The sequence below is a fragment of the Mytilus edulis genome, chromosome 7, assembly GCF_963676685.1.
Source record: "Mytilus edulis chromosome 7, xbMytEdul2.2, whole genome shotgun sequence".
Classification (NCBI taxonomy): Eukaryota; Metazoa; Mollusca; class Bivalvia; order Mytilida; family Mytilidae; genus Mytilus; species Mytilus edulis.
This window is the reverse complement of record NC_092350.1, coordinates 91,813,423-91,838,959: the sequence shown is the minus strand read 5'-3', so window position 1 is coordinate 91,838,959 and position 25,537 is coordinate 91,813,423. Positions and strand designations below refer to the sequence as shown.

General features: G+C 34.7%; 1 protein-coding gene and 1 long non-coding RNA gene across 2 annotated transcripts in view; both read left to right on the top strand.

Annotated features, from left to right (window-relative positions):
- The window catches only part of LOC139482485 (uncharacterized), a 250,762-nt gene that overhangs the window by 177,445 nt on the left and 47,780 nt on the right, over window positions 1-25,537 (top strand). The gene's annotated exons all lie outside the window — the stretch shown is intronic.
- The window catches only part of LOC139482551 (uncharacterized), a 74,305-nt gene that overhangs the window by 4,370 nt on the left and 44,398 nt on the right, over window positions 1-25,537 (top strand). Inside the window, exons 6-9 of the mRNA XM_071266464.1 lie at window positions 12,502-12,591; window positions 15,578-15,653; window positions 23,933-24,175; window positions 24,649-25,137. Coding sequence (XP_071122565.1) covers window positions 12,502-12,591; window positions 15,578-15,653; window positions 23,933-24,175; window positions 24,649-25,137 — 898 coding nt within the window. The remainder of the gene's footprint in view (window positions 1-12,501; window positions 12,592-15,577; window positions 15,654-23,932; window positions 24,176-24,648; window positions 25,138-25,537) is intronic.

Genomic DNA, 25,537 nt, shown 5'->3' with positions numbered 1-25,537 from the left:
TGTATACTTTTTGAAATCATATATAAAACAAAAAATTCACTTGATATGATGTGAACCAAGTATTTAAAATGGTGTAGGGATTATCAATTATTAACATAAGTCGTAAAACTGATAAACCACAATTCAAACAATATCAACACAAAGATAACTAATACAATCTTTTCAACTGAATGGTAACCAATCAAATTGTTTACTTGTGTATATACATAATAAATCTTGTTAAATTTTATTATTGATGTGTGTCTTTTGTTGGCTTACACTACCAACATACCTTTCCACCAATTATACACTACCTACATACCTTCCACCAATCATTCATTGCCAACATACCTTCCACCAACCTATCATACACTACCAAGATATCACCTACCTATCATACACTGCTAACATACCTTCCACCAATCATACAATACCAACATACCTTCCACCAATCATGCACTAACACACCACCCATCAATCATACACTACCAACATACCTTCCACCAATCATACACTACCAACATACCTTCCACCAATCATACACTACCAACATACCTTCCACCAATCATACACTACCAACATACCTTCCACCAATCATACACTACCAACATACCTTCCACCAATTATACACTACCAACATACCTTCCACCAATCATACAATACCAACATACCTTCCACCAATCATACGATACCAACATACAGCCCGTAACAGAGTAGTGATCGAATTCGCGTTTCTTTACCGTTATCGACAAACTTATTTCAGAAGTGACATAATTTAATTTTCTTCATCGACAAAATATTTCATGTCCAAAGTATAAGTTTTCATTGTTTAAGTCGTAGTTTTTTTAACACAGTAAAACATTTTTTATAATCAACCTCTGTCATTGGCATTTTCATTTTAACGGTAAAGGATCAAATACGGGATCTCCAAAATTTCTATCATTTGTTACGAGGAAATCATTATTCAATCGAACAAATGTCTTTGTTCATGACACATATTATGAAATACACAGGAGTTGAAATGATCAATTACTTTGAACTGACGGAAACAAAAATACATGATCTAGAATGTGTGTTCTGTCATAAACAATGGCTTCGTCGTGCGAATCAACGAGATCATGTTACATGTAACAGATCTTAGCTGTAGAAACAGTTGGTGCGACCTCAATAAAATCTTTATTAATTTAATATAAGCAATAAATATTCATGACTACAATGAGGCCGTTTTTTTTCTTGTTTGAATTGTTTTACATTGTCTTATCGGGGCCTTTTATAGCTGACTATGCGGTATGGACTTTGCTCATTGTTGAAGGCCGTACGGTGACCTATAGTTGTTAATGTCTGTGTCATTTTGGTCTTTTGTGGATAGTTGTCTCATTGGCAATCATACCAAATCTTCTTTTTTATATAATGAATTTATTGGAGTCACATCAACCATTTTTGTCAACTGTTTCTACTGTAAACATGAACTCGTCGGTTAGTGCAATGAAACCACTTTTAAAGATTGAGATTGTTGGTTTATTCTTTACACCTTCGAGGTATTAAAATTATTTCAATGTTTATTTAAAGTTAAATCTACTTTCAAATCTCTTCTGTATAAAATTGTCGAAACTTCCGTTTAAGATTTCTGTAGTAAACTATCTATTCTGTAGTTAGGACCATTTTATAATAAATACCCTTTTGTACAAGAATACTTTCTTTGTAGAAGTATAGATCTGCTGGTTATAGATTTTTTTTATAACTTTCATTATTGTGACGACGCGCTATGAAATTCAGATTAATTTATAAATGAAGTTGTATATACATTTTTGGCCATAAACACAAATCTTTTAAACAGTTCGATGAGTGCGTCAATGCTACAGTAGTCTGTTTACTGTAACTTACTAAGCTTCGCCCGATTCATCTGTCATTTATGGAAACTAATTCACCACTTTCTGAGACATTCATTTTTATTTCACCATCAGACATGGAGCTATATTTGTAACTAAAGAAAACTCTCAAATTAAAGAAATTTGACATGATATACTGAAACTTTTTTATAATCAATTAAACGACTGCTTTTCTTAGATATGTGATTTTTCTTGGTCAAACTTTTTCATTGTTAACTGACATTTTGAGATTTTTTATTGTAAAAAAATGGTGTTTTTTAAAGAAATCAACATTCAAGATTTAAAACTTCATGAACATGTACAGGAAGCTGAATTATTGCACATCTATGTACTACTTAAAATTGTACTTAGATCTGTTGCGTCCTTAACATGTTCTGACCGTCCTAAGATTTAATGTACGGAAATGTTTCGGTAAATTGAATTCAAATCCGAATTGAATGTTTATGACACACAAAAATAGAAACCAGAATCTTTTGATGACCAAACGTATGTAGTGAGATTCCACCCTTGTTGAAAGCCTTGTGAAGACCTCTAGATTTTTAAATTCCCTCTGCTTTTCTCATGGATGGAGTATGGTCTCTCTGTAAGTTACCCCATATCTTTTCATTTTCCTATTTACCGAAGGTTCCATGTGAAAATTTCCATTGGATCATATCTGTTAAACTAAATGTACAAAACAGGCTCAAGAAACGACGAAATTTCTTTTTCAAACCCGAACTAGGAATCATTTTTTTTCTAATAGAGCACTTTACATTATCGTCAATGAGTTCAGGCATGTGAAAAATTATATTATCATACACAAGAAAGAAATCCTGAACAGGCTTTCAGCAATAATTTTTACCTATTTGATACTAAGTAAATATTAACATGTACATGTATTTGATAAAGTACAGATATAACAAAGAAACTGCCCGGTATCCGACGTAAGAGTACACTTTTTACTGCACGCGTAGTCGGGTGCGTTCACTACGAGGACACTTGTACTCAACTACGCGTGAAGTATGAGTACAGAATTGTCCCATACAGGACATTTTTTTTGTTATCCTAGCAGTGTTCTCCCCAGAAATGTTGGATAGCATCACATTTGGCGTAAAAAATAAATTGTATTTTTTTTCAATGTAATTTGCCGCGTCGTGGTAATGCTCTATTTCCTTTGTTATATACGTTATTGTTTATTACAAAATGTATTATATTGTTTGTATGCTTTAGGCCCTTTTTGGTGAATAAAATATTCTATTCCACCCTATTCTTTGTATCTATATTGTTGAATTCATAACTGAGAATACAATCAAACTAAAACCATGATAGGACCTAGTATATATTATCCGACAGTTAAGAATAGAATCTGATCAAATTTTGAAGTTGAACATGTGGGAATATTTTATTTTTGCCACGGACCATTTAATTTTCATGGAGGAAGGGGCCTGGTAGTTTTTAGAAAACAATATTCTGACCCTGATTTTGACTTAAAAAATTTGCTGCCTCAATATTTTGTCATGAAAAAAAAATTGTCAACAAAATTTTCCTGTATAAACTGTAATAGAAAACAGAAAAATGTGTCTGAGACACAGATGCCCCCGCCAAACAGGAAGTAGACGAATGACAGACCTGAAAAAGGGAGAAATGGTACGATTCACCTTGATAAAGCTTCAGACCAAAAAAGTTTGGCATGTGAAACGGACGAAGACATATTCTAACAGAAGTACAAATACCAGTCCTCCCTTTTGTGTATACATATGAGAAAAAATCAAAGTTATTGATTGAATTCAAATCCATCACACATACGGTACACATTGTAGTCCGTAAAAATAAAGGACTTCATTCCTATCAAACACCTTTTTAGTTGTTTACCACTATATTTCTTTTAGTTTTGGGTAAAATTGTAAAGAAAATAAAATCATCAAGACGTCCTTCCATAAATCTTTTTTTTTCTGTTCCGACTTTGAAGAAATGACTAGTTTTCGCCCAATCGAAATGGTGCATGGACACATTTTGTTTCATATTATTAGAATTTTTTTCAATATTATCGGTATTAAACTTGATTATCGACACATGAAATTTGTCAGCATTGTCAATTTTTTTAACGTTAAAGTACCAATAGTTCGGTCACTACTCAATTAAGTTTGTCGATAACATAGCTCATTTTGACGGTAAAGAAACATCAATTCGATCACTTCTCTGTTATGGGCTGTACCTTCCACCAATCATAAACTACCAACATACCTTCCACCAATCATAAACTACCAACATGCCTTCCACCAATCATACACTACCACCAACATACCTTCCACCAATTCTACACTACCAACATACCTTCAACCAATCATACACTACCAACATACCTTCCACCAATCATACAATACCAACATACCTTCCACAAATCTTACAATACCAACATACCTTCCACCAATTATAGACTACCAACATACCTTCCACCAATCATACACTAACAACATACCTTCCACCAATCATGCACTAACAACATACCTTCAACCAATCATGCACAAACAACATACCTTCCACCAATCATACAATACCAACATACCTTCCACCAATCATACAATACCAACATACCTTCCACCAATCATACACTACCAACAAACCTTCCACCAATCATGCACTAACAACATACCTTCCACCTATCATACACTACCAACATACCTTCCACCAATAATACACTACCAACATACCTTCCACCAATTATACACTACCAACATACCTTCTACCAATCATATACTACCAACATACCTTCCACCAATAATACACTACCAACATACCTTCCCCCAATCCTACACTACCAACATACCTTCCACCAATCATACACTACCAACATACCTTCCACCAATAATACACTACCAACATACCTTCCACGAATCATACAATACCAACATACCTTCCACGAATCATACACTTCCATCATACCTTCCACCAATCATACACTACCAACATACCTTTCACCAATCATACACTACCAACATACCTTCCACCAATAATACAATACCAACATACCTTCCACGAATCATACACTTCCATCATACCTTCCACCAATCATACACTACCAACTTACCTTCCACCAATAATACAATACCAACATACTTTCCACCAATCATACGCTACCAACATACCTTCCACAAATCATACACTACCAACATACCTTCCACCAATCATACACTACCAACATACCTTCCACCAATCATACACTACCAACATACCTTCCACCAATCATACAATACCAACATACCTTCCACCAATCCTACACTACCAACATACCTTCCACCAATCATGCACTAACAACATACCTTCAACAAATCATACACTACCAACATACCTTCCACCAATAATACACTACCAACATACCTTCCACCAATAATACAATACCAACATACCTTCCACCAATCATTCACTTCCAACATACCTTCCACCAATCATACACTACCAACATACCTTCCACCAATCATACACTACCAACATACCTTCCACCAATCATACACTACCAACATACCTTCCACCAATCATACACTACCAACATACCTTCCACCAATCATGCACTAACAACCTGCCTTCAACCAATCATACACTACCAACATACCTTCCACCAATAATACACTACAAACATACCTTCCACCAATAATACAATACCAACATACCTGCCACAAATCATACACTTCCATCATACCTTCCACCAATCATACACTACCAACATACGTTCCACCAATAATACAATACCAACAATCCTTCCACCAATAATACACTACCAACATACCTTCCACCAATCAAACACTGCCAACATACCTTTTACCAATCATATACTACCAACATACCTTCCACCAATAATACACTACCAACATACCTTCCCCCAATCATACACTACCAACATACCTTCCACCAATCATACACTACCAACATACCTTCCACCAATAATACAATACCAACATACCTTCCACCAATCATACAATACCAACATACATTCCACGAATCATACACTTCCATCATACCTTCCACCAATCATACACTACCAACATACCTTCCACCAATCATACACTACCAACATACCTTCCACCAATAATACAATACCAACATACCTTCCACGAATCATACACTTCCATCATACCTTCCACCAATCATACACTACCAACATACCTTCCACCAATAATACAATACCAACATACCTTCCACCAATCATACACTACCAACATACCTTCCACCAATAATACACTACCAACATACCTTCCACCAATCATACAATACCAACATACCTTCCACGAATCATACACTACCAACATACCTTCCACCAATCATAGACTACTAACACACCTTCCACCAATCATGCAATACCAACATACCTTCCACCAATAATACACTATATATATATCTATCAACATACCTGTCCACCAATCTTACACGTGCAACACGCCTTCCACCAATTATTCACTGCCAACATACCTTCCACCAATCATACACTACAAACACACCTTCTACCAAGCATACACTACCAACATACATTCCACAAATCATACACTACCAACATACCTTCCATCAATCATACAATACCAACATACCTTCCACCAATCATACACTATATATATATCTACCAACAGACCTTCCACCAATCTTACACGTGCAACATGCCTTCCACCAATTATTCACTGCCAACATACCTTCTACCAATCATTCACTACCAACACACCTTCTACCAATCATACACTACCAACATACCTTCCATTAATCATACACTACCAACATACCTTCCACCAATCATGCACTAACAACCTGCCTTCAACCAATCATACACTACCAACATACCTTCCACCAATAATACACTACAAACATACCTTCCACCAATAATACAATACCAACATACCTTCCACAAATCATACACTTCCATCATACCTTCCACCAATCATACACTACCAACATACGTTCCACCAATAATACAATACCAACAATCCTTCCACCAATAATACACTACCAACATACCTTCCACCAATCAAACACTGCCAACATACCTTTTACCAATCATATACTACCAACATACCTTCCACCAATAATACACTACCAACATACCTTCCCCCAATCATACACTACCAACATACCTTCCACCAATCATACACTACCAACATACCTTCCACCAATAATACAATACCAACATACCTTCCACCAATCATACAATACCAACATACATTCCACGAATCATACACTTCCATCATACCTTCCACCAATCATACACTACCAACATACCTTCCACCAATCATACACTACCAACATACCTTCCACCAATAATACAATACCAACATACCTTCCACCAATCATACACTTCCATCATACCTTCCACCAATCATACACTACCAACATACCTTCCACCAATAATACAATACCAACATACCTTCCACCAATCATACACTACCAACATACCTTCCACCAATAATACACTACCAACATACCTTCCACCAATCATACAATACCAACATACCTTCCACGAATCATACACTACCAACATACCTTCCACCAATCATAGACTACTAACACACCTTCCACCAATCATGCAATACCAACATACCTTCCACCAATAATACACTATATATATATCTATCAACATACCTGTCCACCAATCTTACACGTGCAACACGCCTTCCACCAATTATTCACTGCCAACATACCTTCCACCAATCATACACTACAAACACACCTTCTACCAAGCATACACTACCAACATACATTCCACCAATCATACATTACCAACATACCTTCCATCAATCATACAATACCAACATACCTTCCACCAATCATACACTATATATATATCTACCAACAGACCTTCCACCAATCTTACACGTGCAACATGCCTTCCACCAATTATTCACTGCCAACATACCTTCTACCAATCATTCACTACCAACACACCTTCTACCAATCATACACTACCAACATACCTTTCATTAATCATACACTACCAACATACCTTCCACCAATCATAAACTACTAACACACCTTCCATCAATCATACACTACCAACATACCTTCCCCCAATCATACACTACCAACATACCTTCCACCAATCATACAATACCAACATACATTCCAGCCATCATACACTACTAACACACCTTCCACAATCATACAATACCAACATACCTTCCACCAATCATACACTGCCAACATACCTTCCACCAATCATACACTACCAACATACCTTCCACCAATCATACACTACCAACATACCTTCCACCAATCATACAATACCAACATACATTCCATCAATCATACAATACCAACAAACCTTCTACTAATCATACAATACCAACATACCTTCCACCAATCATACAATACCAACATACCTTCTTCCAATCATACACTACCAACATACCTTCCCCCAATCATACACTACCAACATACCTTCCACCAATCATACAATACCAACATACCTTCCCCCAATCATACACTATATATATCTACCAACATACCTTTCCACCAATCATACACTATATATATCTACCAACATTCCTTTCCACCAATCTTACACGTGCAGCACGCCTTCCACCAATCATACTCTACCAACATACCTTCCACCAATCATACAATACCAACATACCTTCCACCATTCATACACTATATATATCTACCAACATACCTTTCCACCAATCTTACACGTGCAACACGCCTTCCACCAATTATTCACTGCCAACATACCTTCCACCAATCATTCACTACCAACACACCTACTACCAATCACACACTACCAACATACCTTCCATCAATCATACACTACCAACATACCTTCCACCAATCATACACTACTAACACACCTTCCACCAATCATACACTACCAACATACATTCCCCATATCATACACTACCAACATACCTTCCACCAATCATACAATACCAACATACATTCCACCAATCATACACTACTAACACACCTTCCACCAATCATACAATACCAACATACCTTCCACAAATCATACACTACCAACATACCTTCCACCAATCATACACTACCAACATACCTTCCCCCATCATACACTACCAACATACCTTCCACCAATCATACAATACCAACATACCTTCCACCAATCATACAATACCAACATACCTTCCACCAATCATACAATACCAACATACCTTCCACCAATCATACAATACCAACATACCTTCTACCAATCATACACTACCAACATACCTTCCACCAACCATACAATACCAACATACCTTCAACCAATCATACAATACCAACATACCTTCCACCAATCATACACTATATATATCTACCAACATACCTTTCCACCAATCTTACACGTGCAACACGCCTTCCACCAATTATTCACTGCCAACATACCTTCCACCAATTATACACTTCAAACATTCCTTCCACCAATCATACACTACAAACATACCTTCCACAATCATACACTACCAACATACCTTCCATCAATCATACACTACAAGATACCTTCTAAATTTGTATATGTTGTTACTGATGACAAAATAGAGGTCAAGTTAAATAATGACGATTTTGACTTCTACCGATCAGGAGTTATGGTTCTTGAAAGATTGAAAAATGGTGTTTCCAGTCGTGTCCGTACATTTTCTCATGAACCATTCAACCGAAGCTTTTGAAATTTTTGTATGTTGTTACTGATGACAAAATAGAGGTGAAGTTCAATAATGGCGATTTTGACTTTTACCGTTCTAGAGTTATGGTTCTTGAAAGATTGAAAAATGGAGTTTCCAGTCGTGTCCGTGCATTTTCGCATGAACTGTTCTACCAAAGCTTCCCAAATTTAAATATGTTGTTACTGATGACAAAATGGAGGTCAAGTTCAATAATGACGATTTTGACTTTTACTGTTCAGGAGTTATGGTTCTTGAAAGATTTAAAAATGGAGCGTCCAGTCGTGTCCGTGCATTTACACATGAACTGTTCTACCAAAGCTTCCCAAATTTTAATATGTTGTTATTGATGACAAAATGGAGGTCATGTTCCATAATGACGACTTTGACTTTTACCGTTCAGGAGTTATGGTTCTTGAAAGATTGAAAGAGGGTGTTTCCAGTCGTGTCCGTGCATTTTCTCATGAACCATTCAACCAAAGCTTTTGAAATTTTTATATGTTGTTACTGATGACAAAATGGAGGTCAAGTTCAATAATGACGATTTTGACTTTTACTGTTCAGGAGTTATGGTTCTTGAAAGATTTAAAAATGGAGCGTCCAGTCGTGTCCGTGCATTTACACATGAATTGTTCTACCAAAGCTTCCCAAATTTTAATATGTTGTTACTGATGACAAAATGGAGGTCATGTTCCATAATGACGACTTTGACTTTTACCGTTCAGGAGTTATGGTTCTTGAAAGATTGAAAAAGGGTGTTTCCAGTCGTGTCCGTGCATTTTCTCATGAACCATTCAACCAAAGCTTTTGAAATTTTTACATGTTGTTAATGATGACAAAATAGAGGTCAAGTTCAATAATGACGATTTTGACTTTTACCGTTCAGGAGTTATGGTTCTTAAATGATCGTAAAATGGCGTTTCCATTCACGTTGTTGCATTTACTCACGAACCATTCAATCTAAGCTTTTCAAATTTTAATATGTTGATACTGATGACAAAATGGAGGTCAAATTTGATATTTACGACTTTCACTATCACCATGCATCAGTAATGGTTCTTGTGATATTGCAAGGACACAAATAAATGATAATAAATCTGGTTTGCTGTCGTTGTGACAGCCTCTTGTTTTATTTCAGATCCAGCGTGCGACTCTCGTGCCAGATTGAGGAGACATCACGTGACGCGAGTTTATGATAACGAAAACTATATTTATTCCTTTTTAGGTGGGGACGTTGAATAGACAACATGTATAGATACGGAATGCACACAATGACATTTCTTTTGTGATTGTAGGAAAATGACATTTTGATCACAGTTCACCAGCAGTGCATGATTTGGATTTAATTGATTTGCTGTAACTTTAAAACACGTTTAAGGATTATTTTCTTATAATGTACATTTTGTAGCACCAGTTTGTAACACAAATAAGAATTTCAATCTAGGAGCTGACATTTTATTGTAGGATTTCAGGTAGGTAGCTGCACCACGTTGTTTTATGAACTTTTAGTACATGTATGCTCTGCTGACTGCAAATTTTGAGGTCGATTGGACTTGTAGTTTCAGAGTACATGTGTTTTTTTTTCAGAAGAGATGTAAGATCAATATCAAAATTCAATTCTTCTTCAGTTTTTTCCTTCCATATTGTTTTAAATATATTATCATAAATAAACTGTCATACCTATTGATTGATTGATTGATTGATTGATTGAACGATTGAACGATTAATTGATTGATTGATCAATCGATTGATCTATTGATAGATTGATTGATTGATTGAACGATTGAACGATTAATTGATTGATTGACCAATCGATTGATCTATTGATAGATTGATTGATTGATTGATTGATTGATTGATTGGTTGGTTTATAACTTAAACACTTGGGATAGGGTCTCTTGAAACAAGCGAAAAAACAAATGAGACCTTGGACCCCATAATAAACACACGAGACGGAAACATGCACTCAAATTATTGATTAGTTGGTTGATTGATTGCTTGATTGATTGATTGGTTGGTTGGTTGGTTGGTTGGTTGGTTGATTAAACATGTTGGATAGGGTCAATTGAAACAGATGGTTGAACTATAATAAATATAACTATATTATTTCAGTATGTTTGGTTCTAATGTAATAATTTACATACTACACTAATGTAGGCCCCGCCTATTGACGGGTCATCCTATAGTGATCAGTCTGTCTGTCCCACCGTCTGTCTGTCCGTCCGTCCGCCCATAACAATTGTGTTCTCTATATATCCAGAGAACGGTTATATTTTAATACTTTATACTTGACATGTATATTAACCAACACCAGAGGGTGTGTCATAATCTATGAACAACTACCTATATTAAAGGTCAAGGTCAAAACCTGGTTTCAGTTGACAATCCCATGTCCTATGGTCAAGATCGTGTTCATTCTAAATATTGAGAACTGTTATGATTTCAAAGTTTATACTTGACATGTATTTTAACCAACACCAGAGGATATGTTATAATGTATGTACAACTTCCTTGGTTAAAAGTCAAGGTTAAAAACTTTGCTTTCAGTTGTCATCTCCATGTCCTATGGTCAAGATTGTGTTCGCTCTAAATATTGAGAACCGTTATGATTTCAAAGTTTATACTTGACATGTATTTAAACCAACACCAGATGATATGTTATAAAGTATGTACAACTTCCTTGATTAAAAGTCAAGGTTTAAATATTTGGTTTCAGTTTACCTCTCCATGTCCTATGGAAATATACAAATTTTTTACGACACATTATTTACAGCTTCACCCACAGAGATGGCTCCGATCTCAATGATGTCTAGATTATTCATGTTCTTAAACAGTAAAATCTCAATTATTTGTTCATTTATCATGTTTATCTCTTTCTTATGTCACTTCATATTTGTTGTTTGTTTAGGTTGACTGGTTTTATGTCAAGTATTGTTTAGGTAAAATTAGTACAACAATTGCCTATTATTTAAAGAAGATGTATATTTGTATGATTGATGAAAGATTATTTGATTGTATTCCAGGGTAAGACTCCTTATGATATGGTAACAATGTATAGCGTTGATTCTGAAGAGAAAAAAAGAAAGAAGAAAGAAGAAATGGACTTCCTAAAGGTAAATATTCTGTCATAATTAAAAAGAGATATTTACAAATAATCACAGATTGTTAGAGACACAACGGTTGCCTGTAGTTTTCAATGTCATTGTAGTATTTGTTGTCAGTTAACAATGTACCTGGTTAGTTGACAATTCCAAGCCTGTTGCCTAATATAGATGTTGAAAGACAAATGTTTGAAATCAGTGTCTCATCTGGGTTTTTTTTTTGTGTCATTAGTTTCCTGTCTCCTGGTATATACATCACATCATCTTCTTTTATGTAGACATACTATGTATCTCTGTGCAGAAAGGTTGATTTACATGTTTATGCAAATATATAATAATCATTTATTAAAAAAGCACTTGTTCACAAAATGTTTAGTATGCTTTCAACCTGTATATATATTAAACCTTTCAGTATCACGCAAGTAGACAAATTCGCCTACATAGATAAAACCTCTATGAAATGAGTAAACTCAGTAACGTTAACTTTCCTGCACAACCTTTTTAAATTACATACAAAAACAAGTAAATAACATCATCATTAAATAGGCAGTGTGCTTAAATTTTACTCACGTGTGATATGTATAGAAGGAAAAACAATTACTGTGGGCATGGCGATTAAACATATGGTAAAGATGTCAGACCTCCAATTTATTCACTCAAATGTAGATTGTAAATTTCTATATTAAAATAGTCCTTCGCTAAAAAAAATATAGTGCTTTTGATGTCATTGTTTGCTTAAACTAACCAACAAATTTGCATAAATAAAACTTTGGGTGAAAGAGAAATATGTTTAAACCATTTTTAGACATAATTTACAATACTTGCTTATGAGTTTGCATTTAAAAAATTAGGATTAATGCGCTCCATACTTTATTTATTTAAGATTTCCAGAAAAACCAGGGGCTATGTTTAGTAGTTACCTTTGGTCATTAGTATTTGGTATTTTACTACAAGACATTAAGCATGAATTAGAATTGGCAGGTAGAAAGATAATAATGTACAATTCAGTATACACCTGTTTTCTATGAGGTTATACTTATGTAAAAATATTATATGGTGGACGTTTCGTCCCCGAGGATATCACCAGCCCAGTAGTCAGCACTTTGGTGTTGACATGAATATCAATTATATGGTCATTTTTATACATTTTCTGTTTACAAAACTTTGAATTTTTCGAAAAACTAAGGATTTTCTTACCCCAGGAGTAGATTACCTTAGCCGTATTTGGCACAACTTTTTGGAATGTTGGTCCTCAATGCTCTTCAACTTTGTATTTGTTTGGCTTTTTCACTATTTTGATCTCAGCGTCACTGATGAGTCTTATGTAGACGAAATGCGCGTTTGGCGTATAAAATTATAATCCTGGTACTTTTGATAACTATATAGCTGTGAAAGTTGAAAAAAATTGTTGTAATAGACAACTATTTCCAATAAGTGGTCTGACACCTTTAAAGCAATAAACATGGTATCGCAAAAATCAGAAAACAGCCTTACACCAGAATTTGTGCTTTTTTGCAATTAAACAATTGGAGAAATAAAAAGAAATATAGAAACACATACTTTAAGAAATTATGCATTTTCTCCATTATGATTTTGGTTGATACCATTACTGTTTTTGAATTTGACACTAGCTGCTTCTGAAAGAAATCAAAATAAATAAAGAAAATAAACATGTAATTTTGGGGCCCTTTATAGCTTGTTGTTCGGTGTGAGCTAAGGCTCCGTGTTGAAGGCCGTACTTTAACCTATAATGGTTTACTTTTTAAATTGTTATTTGTATGGAGAGTTGTCTCATTGGCACTCACACCACATCTTCCTATATCTATATAAATTATCTGAAAAAGAAAGAATATTACAAAATTTTAGTAAAATTTTATTTGTCGTTACTTATTTTAGTTATTCAGATTGATGATCCCAATCGCAGTAACAACCATGTCTGTGGTCTTTTATTCACACCTTCCCGAGAATGACTGGTTGTCCGAATAATTTGTCTGACGTGTGTATTTCTTGATCTTGTGCATTTCCAAACATTATATGCAAATTATAAGGAAAATTTGAAATTGTTTTTACAATCTTTATTGTCAGTGGCAAAACAAGGACTTTATGATAGATGTAAGATGTGGTGTCGATTGCCAATGAGACAACTCTTCAAAAGAGACCAAATGACACAGAAATTAACAACAATAGGTCACTGTAAATCCTTCAATAAAGCTATTTGACAAGTTTTCACATGAGGCATGATAAATTATAATCCTGGTACCTTTGATAACTATTTACACCACTGGGTCGATGCCACTGCTAGTGGACGTTTCGTCCCCGAGGGTATCACCAGCCCAGTAGTCAACACTTCGGTGTTGACATGAATATCAATAATGTGGTCATTTTTACAAATTTCCAGTTAACAAAACTTTGAATTTTTCGAAAACTAAGGATTTTCTTATCCCAGGCATAGATTACCTAAGCTGTATTTGGCACAACTTTTTGGAATTTTGGATCCTCAATGCTCTTCAACTTTTTACTTGTTTGGCTTAATAAATATTTTGATATGAGCGTCACTGATGAGTCTTATGTAGAAGAAACGCACGTCTGGCGTACTAAATTATAATCCTGGTACCTTTGATAACTATTTACACCACTGGGTCGATGCCACTGCTGGTGGACGTTTCGTCCCCGAGGGTATCACCAGCCCAGTAGTCAACACTTCGGTGTTGACATGAATATCAATAATGTGGTCATTAAAAATTTCCTGTTAACAAAACTGTGAATTTTTCGAAAACTAAGGATTTTCTTATCCCAGGCAGACATTACCTGAGCCGTATTTGGCACAACTTTTTGGAATTTTGGATCCTCAATGCTCTTCAACTTTTTACTTGTTTGGCTTAATAAATATTTTGATATGAGCGTCACTGATGAGTCTTATGAAGACGAAACGCGCGTCTGGCGTACTAAATTGTAATCCTGGTACCTTTGATAACTATAGCATATTTTTCTTTTGTAGACCGTCATGTCAAAGACCTCTCCAGAAGTTACTCCTGACACCCATTTACATGAACCTGCAGCACCAGTAGTTGGAGGTAATAATATCATATTAATTATTCAGATACTGGCTGAAATAATAATTACTTGTTTCTAATGTATGGAAACCTCGATGTCTGTTTACAATGGCGGTAATATCATTCCTACTGTTTCATTACACAAGTCTATAATTAATGTTAATTGTTGTATAGACTGGGTGGAATGATTAAAAGTTACTTATTTCTAATATATGAACACTGGAATGATTTATAGTTACTTAATTCTAATGAATGGAAACCTTGATATCTGCGTATAATGTAAAAATAAAAAAAAATAATGGGAAAAGTAAAGTAGGCAATTGACGAAGATTGATTGATTACAGATCATTAGATTGTACAGATCATATTAATCTAAAAAAGAACATCTTTCATTCTCGTCCTATTTATTCTTTCCTCAACCTGTTGATTTCAGATCACTATAAACTTAAATTCATTCTCGCTCGATTTATATAGCATTCTCAACCTGTTCAGTTGACAACCAAATCCAGCCATTGGCTCAACTGGATTATACAGAATAAGTAGTTTTTGACATATAAATATAAAGATATTGACACATAGACGGATAGACACATTGACCAGCTGACCTATTAAAAAATCAACATAATAATCAATTGGCAGATCAACATATCAAAAGAGTATCAAATTCAAACATTGACACATAGACATATCGACATATTGACCAGTTAACAAATTGATAATCTGACATATTAATACATTGAAAGCTTTATACACATTGACACAGGGACACATTAAGAGATCTACACATTAACAGACTCGTACATCAACATGGAAACATATCAACACACTGACAAATAAACATATTAACAGATTCATTTTTCAACGGATTAACAGACTTTTACATCATCACACTGACATTTCAATACATAAACAGATTCATATATCAACACATGGATATACCGACAAACTGACAGATCAACACATAAACATACTTCAACATCATCACACTGACAGATCAACATATTAACAGACTTCTACATCATCACACTGACAGATCAACACATAAACATACTTCTATATCATCACACTGACAGATCAACACATTAACAGACTTCAACATTATTACACTGACAGATTAACACATTAACAGACTTCTACATCATCACACTGACAGATCAACACATTAACAGGATCATACATCAACACATTAACAGACTTCTACATCATCACACTGACAGATCAACATATTAACAGACTTCAACATCATCACACTGACAGATCAACACATTAACATATTTCAACATCCTAACACTGACAGATCAACACATTAACAGACTTCTACATTATCACACTGACAGATCAATACATTAACAGACTTCTATATCATCACACTGACAGATCAACACATTAACAGACTTCAACATCCTCACACTGACAGATCAACACATTAACAGACTTCTACATTATCACACTGATAGATCAATACATTAACAGACTTCTATATCATCACACTGACAGATCAACACATTAACAGACTTCAACATCCTCACACTGACAGATCAACACATTAACAGACTTCTACATCATCACACTGACAGATCAATACATTAACAGACTTCTACATCATCACACTGACATATCAATACATTAACAGATTTCTACATCATCACACTGACATACTTCTAAATCATCACACTGACAGATCAACACACTAACAGACTTCTACATCATCACACTGACAGATCAACACATTAACAGACTTCTAAATCATCACACTGACAGATCAACATATTAACAGACTTCAACATCATCACACTGACATATCAACATATTAACAGACTTCTACATCATCACACTGACACATTATCACATTAACAGGATCATACATCAAAACATTACCAGACTTTACATCATCAGACTCACAGATCAACACATTAACAGACTTTACATCATCATACTGACAGATCACCACATAAACAGGCTCATACATCAACACACTGATAGATCAACACATTAACATAATTATAGATCATCACACTGACAGATCAACACATTAACGGACTTCTACATCATCACACTGACAGATCAACTCATTAACAGACTTCTACATCATCACACTGACAGATCAACACACTAACAAACTTCTACATCATCACACTGACAGATCAATACATTAACAGACTTCTATATCATCACACTGACAGATCAACACATTAACAGACTTCAACATCCTCACACTGACAGATCAACACATTAACAGACTTCTACATTATCACACTGACAGATCAATACATTAACAGACTTCTATATCATCACACTGACAGATCAACACATTAACAGACTTCAACATCCTCACACTGACAGATCAACACATTAACAGACTTCTACATCATCACACTGACAGATCAATACATTAACAGACTTCTACATCATCACACTGACATATCAATACATTAACAGACTTCTACATCATCACACTGACAGATCAACACGTACACTAACATACTTCTAAATCATCACACTGACAGATCAACACACTAACAAACTTCTAAATCATCACACTGACAGATCAACACACTAACAGACTTCTAAATCATCACACTGACAGATCAACACATTAACAGACTTCTAAATCATCACACTGACAGATCAACACACTAACAGACTTCTACATCATCACACTGACATATCAATACATTAACAGACTTCTAAATCATCACACTGACAGATCAATACATTAGCAGACTTCTACATCATCACACTGACATATCAATACATTAACAGACTTCTAAATCATCACACTGACAGATCAATACATTAACAGACTTCTAAATCATCACACTGACAGATCAATACATTAACAGACTTCTACATCATCACACTGACATATCAATACATTAACAGACTTCTACATCATCACACTGACAGATCAATACATTAACAGACTTCAACATCCTCACACTGACAGATCAACACGTACACTAACAAACTTCTACATCATCACACTGACAGATCAATACATTAACAGACTTCTATATCATCACACTGACAGATCAACACATTAACAGACTTCAACATCCTCACACTGACAGATCAACACACTAACAAACTTCTACATCATCACACTGACAGATCAATACATTAACAGACTTCTATATCATCACACTGACAGATCAATACATTAACAGACTTCAACATCCTCACACTGACAGATCAACACATTAACAGACTTCTACATCATCACACTGACAGATCAATACATTAACAGACTTCTACATCATCACACTGACATATTAATACATTAACAGACTTCTACATCATCACACTGACATATCAATACATTAACAGACTTCTACATCATCACACTGACAGATCAATACATTAAGAGACTTCTATATCATCACACTGACAGATCAACACATTAACAGACTTCTACATCATCACACTGACATATCAATACATTAACAGACTTCTACATCATCACACTGACATATCAATACATTAACAGACTTCTACATCATCACACTGACAGATCAACACATTAACAGACTTCTACATCATCAAACTGACAGATCAATACATTAACAGACTTCTACATCATCACACTGACATATTAATACATTAACAGACTTCTACATCATCACACTGACATATCAATACATTAACAGACTTCTACATCATCACACTGACAGATCAATACAGTAACAGACTTCTATATCATCACACTGACAGATCAACACATTAACAGACTTCTACATCATCACACTGACAGATCAATACATTAACAGACTTCTACATCATCACACTGACATATCAATACATTAACAGACTTCTAAATCATCACACTGACAGATCAACACACTAACAGACTTCTACATCATCACACTGACAGATCAATACATTAACAGACTTCTACATCATCACACTGACAGATCAACACGTACACTAACATACTTCTAAATCATCACACTGACAGATCAACACATTAACATACATCTACATCATCACACTGACAGATCAACACACTAACAAACTTCTACATCATCACACTGACAGATCAACACATTAACAGACTTCTAAATCATCACACTGACAGATTAACATATTAACAGACTTCAACATCATCACACTGACATATCAACATATTAACAGACTTCTACATCATCACACTGACACATTATCACATTAACAGGATCATACATCAAAACATTACCAGACTTTACATCATCAGACTGACAGATCAACACATTAACAGACTTTACATCATCATACTGACAGATCACCACATAAACAGGCTCATACATCAACACACTGATAGATCAACACATTAACATAATTATAGATCATCACACTGACAGATCAACACATTAACGGACTTCTACATCATCACACTGACAGATCAACTCATTAACAGACTTCTACATCATCACACTGACAGATCAACACACTAACAAACTTTTACATCATCACACTGACAGATCAACACATTAACAAACTTTTACATCATCACACTGACAGATCAACACATTAACAGACTTCTACATCATCTTACTGACAAATCAACACATTAACAGACTTCTACATCGTCACACTGACAAATTACTGGCACCAAATTTCAAATTAAGGCTATTAAGACCACTGTGACTTAATAGAACATATGTCACAAGGCATAGCTGTATATCACACATCTCCTGTGATATAAGAATAAGACCACTGTGCTTTTAAAGGAAATATGTCACAACGCATTGCTGTATATCACACATCTCCTGTATCATAAGAATAAGACCACTGTGACTTTATAGGATATATGTCACAAGGCATTGCTGTATATTACATATCTCCTGTACAATAAGAATAAGACCATTGTGACTTTTAAGGAAATATGTCACAAGGCATTGCTGTATATCACAAGTATAATACTATTGTGACTTTATAGGATATATGTCACAAGGCATTGCTGTATATCACACATCTCCTGTATCATAAGTATAACACTATTTTGACTTTATAGGAAATAAGTCACAAGGCATAGCTGTATATCACACATCTCCTGTATCATAAGAATAAGACCACTGTGGCTTTATAGGAAATATATCACAAGGCATTGATGTTTATCACACATCTCCTGTATCATAAGTATAATACTATTGTGACTTTATAGGAAATATGTCACAAGGCATAGCTGTATATCACACATCTCCTGTATCATAAGAATAAGACCACTGTGGCTTTATAGGAAATATGTCACAAGGCATTGCTGTATATCACACATCTCCTGTATCATAAGTATAAGACGACTGTGACTTTATAGAAGATATATCTTAAGGCATAGCTGTATATCACATATCTCCTGTATCATAAGAATAAGACCACTGTGGCTTTATAGGAAATATGTCACAAGGCATTGCTGTATATCACACATCTCCTGTATCATAAGAATAAGACCACTGTGGCTTTATAGATAATATGTCACAAGGCATTGCTGTATATCACACATCTCCTGTATCACAAGAATACATATTTATCATTATCTAATTGTATTATTTAAGGCGAAGTGTACGTAATTGCAGGCCTCTGGCAGAATACGGGATTAAAAACGTTCGTCATTAGATACGCAAGTTATCTTCCTTACTCCCAAGAAAGGACACACGAAAGAGAAACTATTTTTTGCGGTCTATCATGAATCCAACAACACGTCTGTGCTGTCTTAAAACCTCATAGAAATTATCTGAATTACTCCAATTATAAATCAAAGTATTCTATTGTTTTGTGCAGCCTGACTTTAATACACTGTTTTTGTTTTAGACGCGTAGAAGAAGGCATTTCGTTTTTATGATATCAACAGAAAGTAAAAACGTCTAACAACAAAATTATCAACAAAAAACAAATAAACATGTAATAATTCTACTTCTATTGATATCAAATTAATTAAAATGAAACCTGTATTTACCCTACAATATCGTATTAAAAAGCCATAGTTTTGAACGAAAAACACACAGTACTCATCGTAAACTTGGTAAATATTACGAATAATTGATGAAGGACATGTGAATTTAATTGTTGAATTAAAAAGATGTTAACATGTTTGTCTTTTGTGTAATTAAAATTTTTAGGACATGATTTATATTCATACAAAAATAAGACGATACCAAGAGAATAATTTGACCACTAATGCAACACTTTCAAGTTCGAAGAACAAAGACAAAAACAAACAAAAAATAAACAAATAAGCTAAAAAAATAACTTCTCTGTCACGTTAAAGTTGTCTCAATCATACATTTATCTTAAAATAAGTATAAACTTAGTTATTCTGCTCCCAGGTTTCAACTTTTTCTACATGGGTAGAAAATAAAAAGGTCTCTTCTATTCCATCAGCAATTTATGGGAAAACTAAATCTAAATTTAGAATCAAATTGAAATTGAAAGTACACATGTAAGATAAAATGATAACATGTCATTTCTTCTTTATCAAATTCCAATGTTGAGAAAATAGCAAAATTTGTTGTCTTTTATTGTGCCTGAAGTAACATTTTATTCTCAAGTATCAATTCAAGATTATGAATGAATAGAATATAGTATAAAAAGCGCTTCTCTGGATTAACCTTGATAATTTAGGAACACTAAAGGCTGGACATTTGAAAGACATTGTTTAAATCTGTGTTACCCCACGGATGACTGGGGAAATGAAATATGGTCACTTTGGTTTTCTCCCAACCGGCAGTGAAATACTTGCCGAAGTGGGGGTCCGTTTGACTGTGCAGGATGGATTAAGTTTGCAGTCACGTCCGGTCAGAATGAGGATGCTAAATCGGATGCATTGTGTAAAGAGAAGGCCATGCTGTTTGCACTTAAAGAACCCTTCCAACAACTCCTTGAGAGTACCGCCGTAGGTGGCCTATTGCACGGCAAAGTTTCTGTCCCTATCCAATGTACCCGCATTTTCCAGACCATCACCCCGGATGACTTCTTTTATGACCAAACCTACCTGTTGTATTTATTGTTAACGTGTTCTCGTCCTGAACATGCATGACATATTTTCTACTGGGTGTTAAGCAACCAACAATTAATCAATCAATTTAAATCCGTGTATGTGGATTTAAAAAAAAATGCATGGAACAAACAAATATTTTTTTATGTTACTACAACTCCATTCAGCAAACATTGCATCATTCTTTGTCATTTAGTTAAAGAAAGGGAAAGTGATCGAGACGGGAAATTTTGTAGAATAAAATATTTTTTTTGCAGAAGTGCGTCATGTAAACAAGACTTATGAAATAGGTTTAAAATGTAGAATATATTGTATCCAAATCCTCAAATTAAAACCATGCAGGAATGACGAAGATGAAAATATGCAGAAAATAGGTCTACTTTTTTAAATACAAACATGCAGAAGTGAGATTTAAAACGAGGTGTATACCCGATCCTAATATTCAAACCAATCAATTTATTCTGACAACACTGTGTATACCAGGACAAATTCAAACTCGATATTTGATTCATTATTTTTTTTAACAATCCATGCAAGCATTAAAAAAGGTGCGGAAACCACTCTAATATAGAACAGATGAAGTTAAAGTCTACAGTAATTTGCGATATATTTAATTGCAAACTTGCATCTTTTGGCAAATATTAATTAAAATTAGTTAGTTTATTTCCTTATCAATTTATAACACTAGATCATTTGTAATACATATGAAGATGGGTAATACACTCGCAGTCACATTGCTACGACATTGCACAGTATAATAGAGTTACGACGTAGAGGTTGTGGCGATGTAACTGTAGATAATGACGTCGCCATAATTTTAATGTTCCGGCCAAAAAAAGAAACTTCAATAAGGAGTAGCGTAAAAAGTAGCACGGTTGCTAAGGACTTTCTTTGCACCGATGGATTCGTCATTCATTTTTGAAACGTATATCAATTTTAAAAAAAATGTATTGACCAACAAAATAGAAGATCTTGATAATGTAAAAATATCTGCTGATTTTGCTGATTTTCCCTATATATCCTTTGTATTTTTGACGCGTCATGCTGTTAATTGCAAAGGCTATCTAAAAAATGGAAATGGTTACCCCCTTTATTTTTATTTTCTGGTGTAATTTTACAAGCAGAATCCATAAGTGATATTTAAAAAAAAATCTGTTGTGTAGTTTAATTATGTACACTTCGCCTTAAGATAAATTTGTTGAAACAAAACATTTTTCAAGATGAAGAAAAATTGTCTTTGACATTGTCCAGTTTCAAATTATCTTCGAGTGTGTGTATGCATACATTTTCATTCTCAAACATAACGAAATTTAAATTTAAATTTTTTTTTCAGAATCCATCGGAAAATGGCAACAGTCTGCCATGTTAAATCGTTTATTAGGGAAGGGCAGCTATGAATCATTTGATATGAGATGCATGGTAACCGGCCAGTTTTCCGTTGGGAAATCGAGTCTTGTAAAGCTGTTAACTGGAGATATGATACCAGATGGTCGACATCCAACTGACGGCATTTCTCTTGTTGAAGGTCGCTGTGGCCTTGACATTGAGACGAAAGGGTGGATTCTTATTGATCCAGGTGAGAAAAGGCATCAGTAGAAATTTCTGACCACATTTTAAAAAGGCGCTACTTTGTTAACTGCACCATCAGCAGACATGTTAAAGCACTGAATTAATAGTAGCACACTGTAGCCATTTATTTTGTGCCTTCTATTCACGCACCATATTAATTCAATATAAAATCTTATTTGTGTATGAAAATCTTAACATCAGTATTAATCTTATTAAAAGGATGTTAAGATTTTATATATTGAAATTGAATTTAAATGTTAGAATTATGCGATGAATTAACATTTATTTTCCATAATCAATAGTGTCATCAATCAATCAGTTAAACTATGACTCTCTTTGAAATATGTTAATAGCATTATGTGAGTGTTACACCTGATACGATATGATTTATCTTAATTCTAATTTTCTTACATTCTTTACTTGGTTTTGACAGTCTGCAGCTGTTTTGGATTGCTCATGATGTATTAAATATAATTTCAGACTCTTATAATGCCCTGGATGTTGTGTATAATAAAGTATTAATGACCTCTCTGGAAGAAGAGGAGGAAAGTGAACGAACCGTAAAATTCAACAAAACTTCAGATACAAGCCCAACTGGTTATACCAAAGCCACACTTTCCTCTTTGCACTCAGAGCAGGCTGCAACAGCACAATCTCTACCACCTAAAAAATCCTCCAATGTGCCTCTCACGGTAAAACAGATGGAAAAGAAAATGAGAACAAGAATGACTAAAGAGGAAATAAGAAGGAAAATGGAAAAGGTCCTCAAAAGTGGAAAGTATAAGATGAAAGTTGGACGTCTTATCTTCTGGGACTTTGGTGGACAATATGTTTATCTAACAACACACCAGACCTTTATGACGTTTCGTGCATTGTTTCTTGTAGTATTTGATGGGAGCAAAGATTTGCATGAACAGGTCCCTGATGTGATGTGTTTTCCAGGGCAACACATGACGCCAACTCCAGCAGGTAATAAGCATGTTAGGCCAAAAATAAAATATTATTTGTTTCCCCTTCCACCACCGACCCGGAAAAATAGCCGCGACTCGAAAAATATTACTGGCCATTCTTGTCCAAATTTTTTTTTTGCTATGTTGGTTTTTGGTGATATCTTTCCGATGCTGTATTCAACAAGCGTTTTAAATCAAGGCATTTTTGCATTGGAGCGTCTATATGATTCGGAATCAAGGAAGATAACAAACATAATGCCTTACCACACGATTTGATATTTGAAAATTAAACATCTGAAGCATCTTTCAACCAACTGAGTGCACCTTGATTGGCTATGTCTGTTACCTCTGTTCCTGTTTAAAGGATAAAATCTTTGAGTAAAAATGGTCTGAATCGTGCTTTGAATCAATCTACTTTG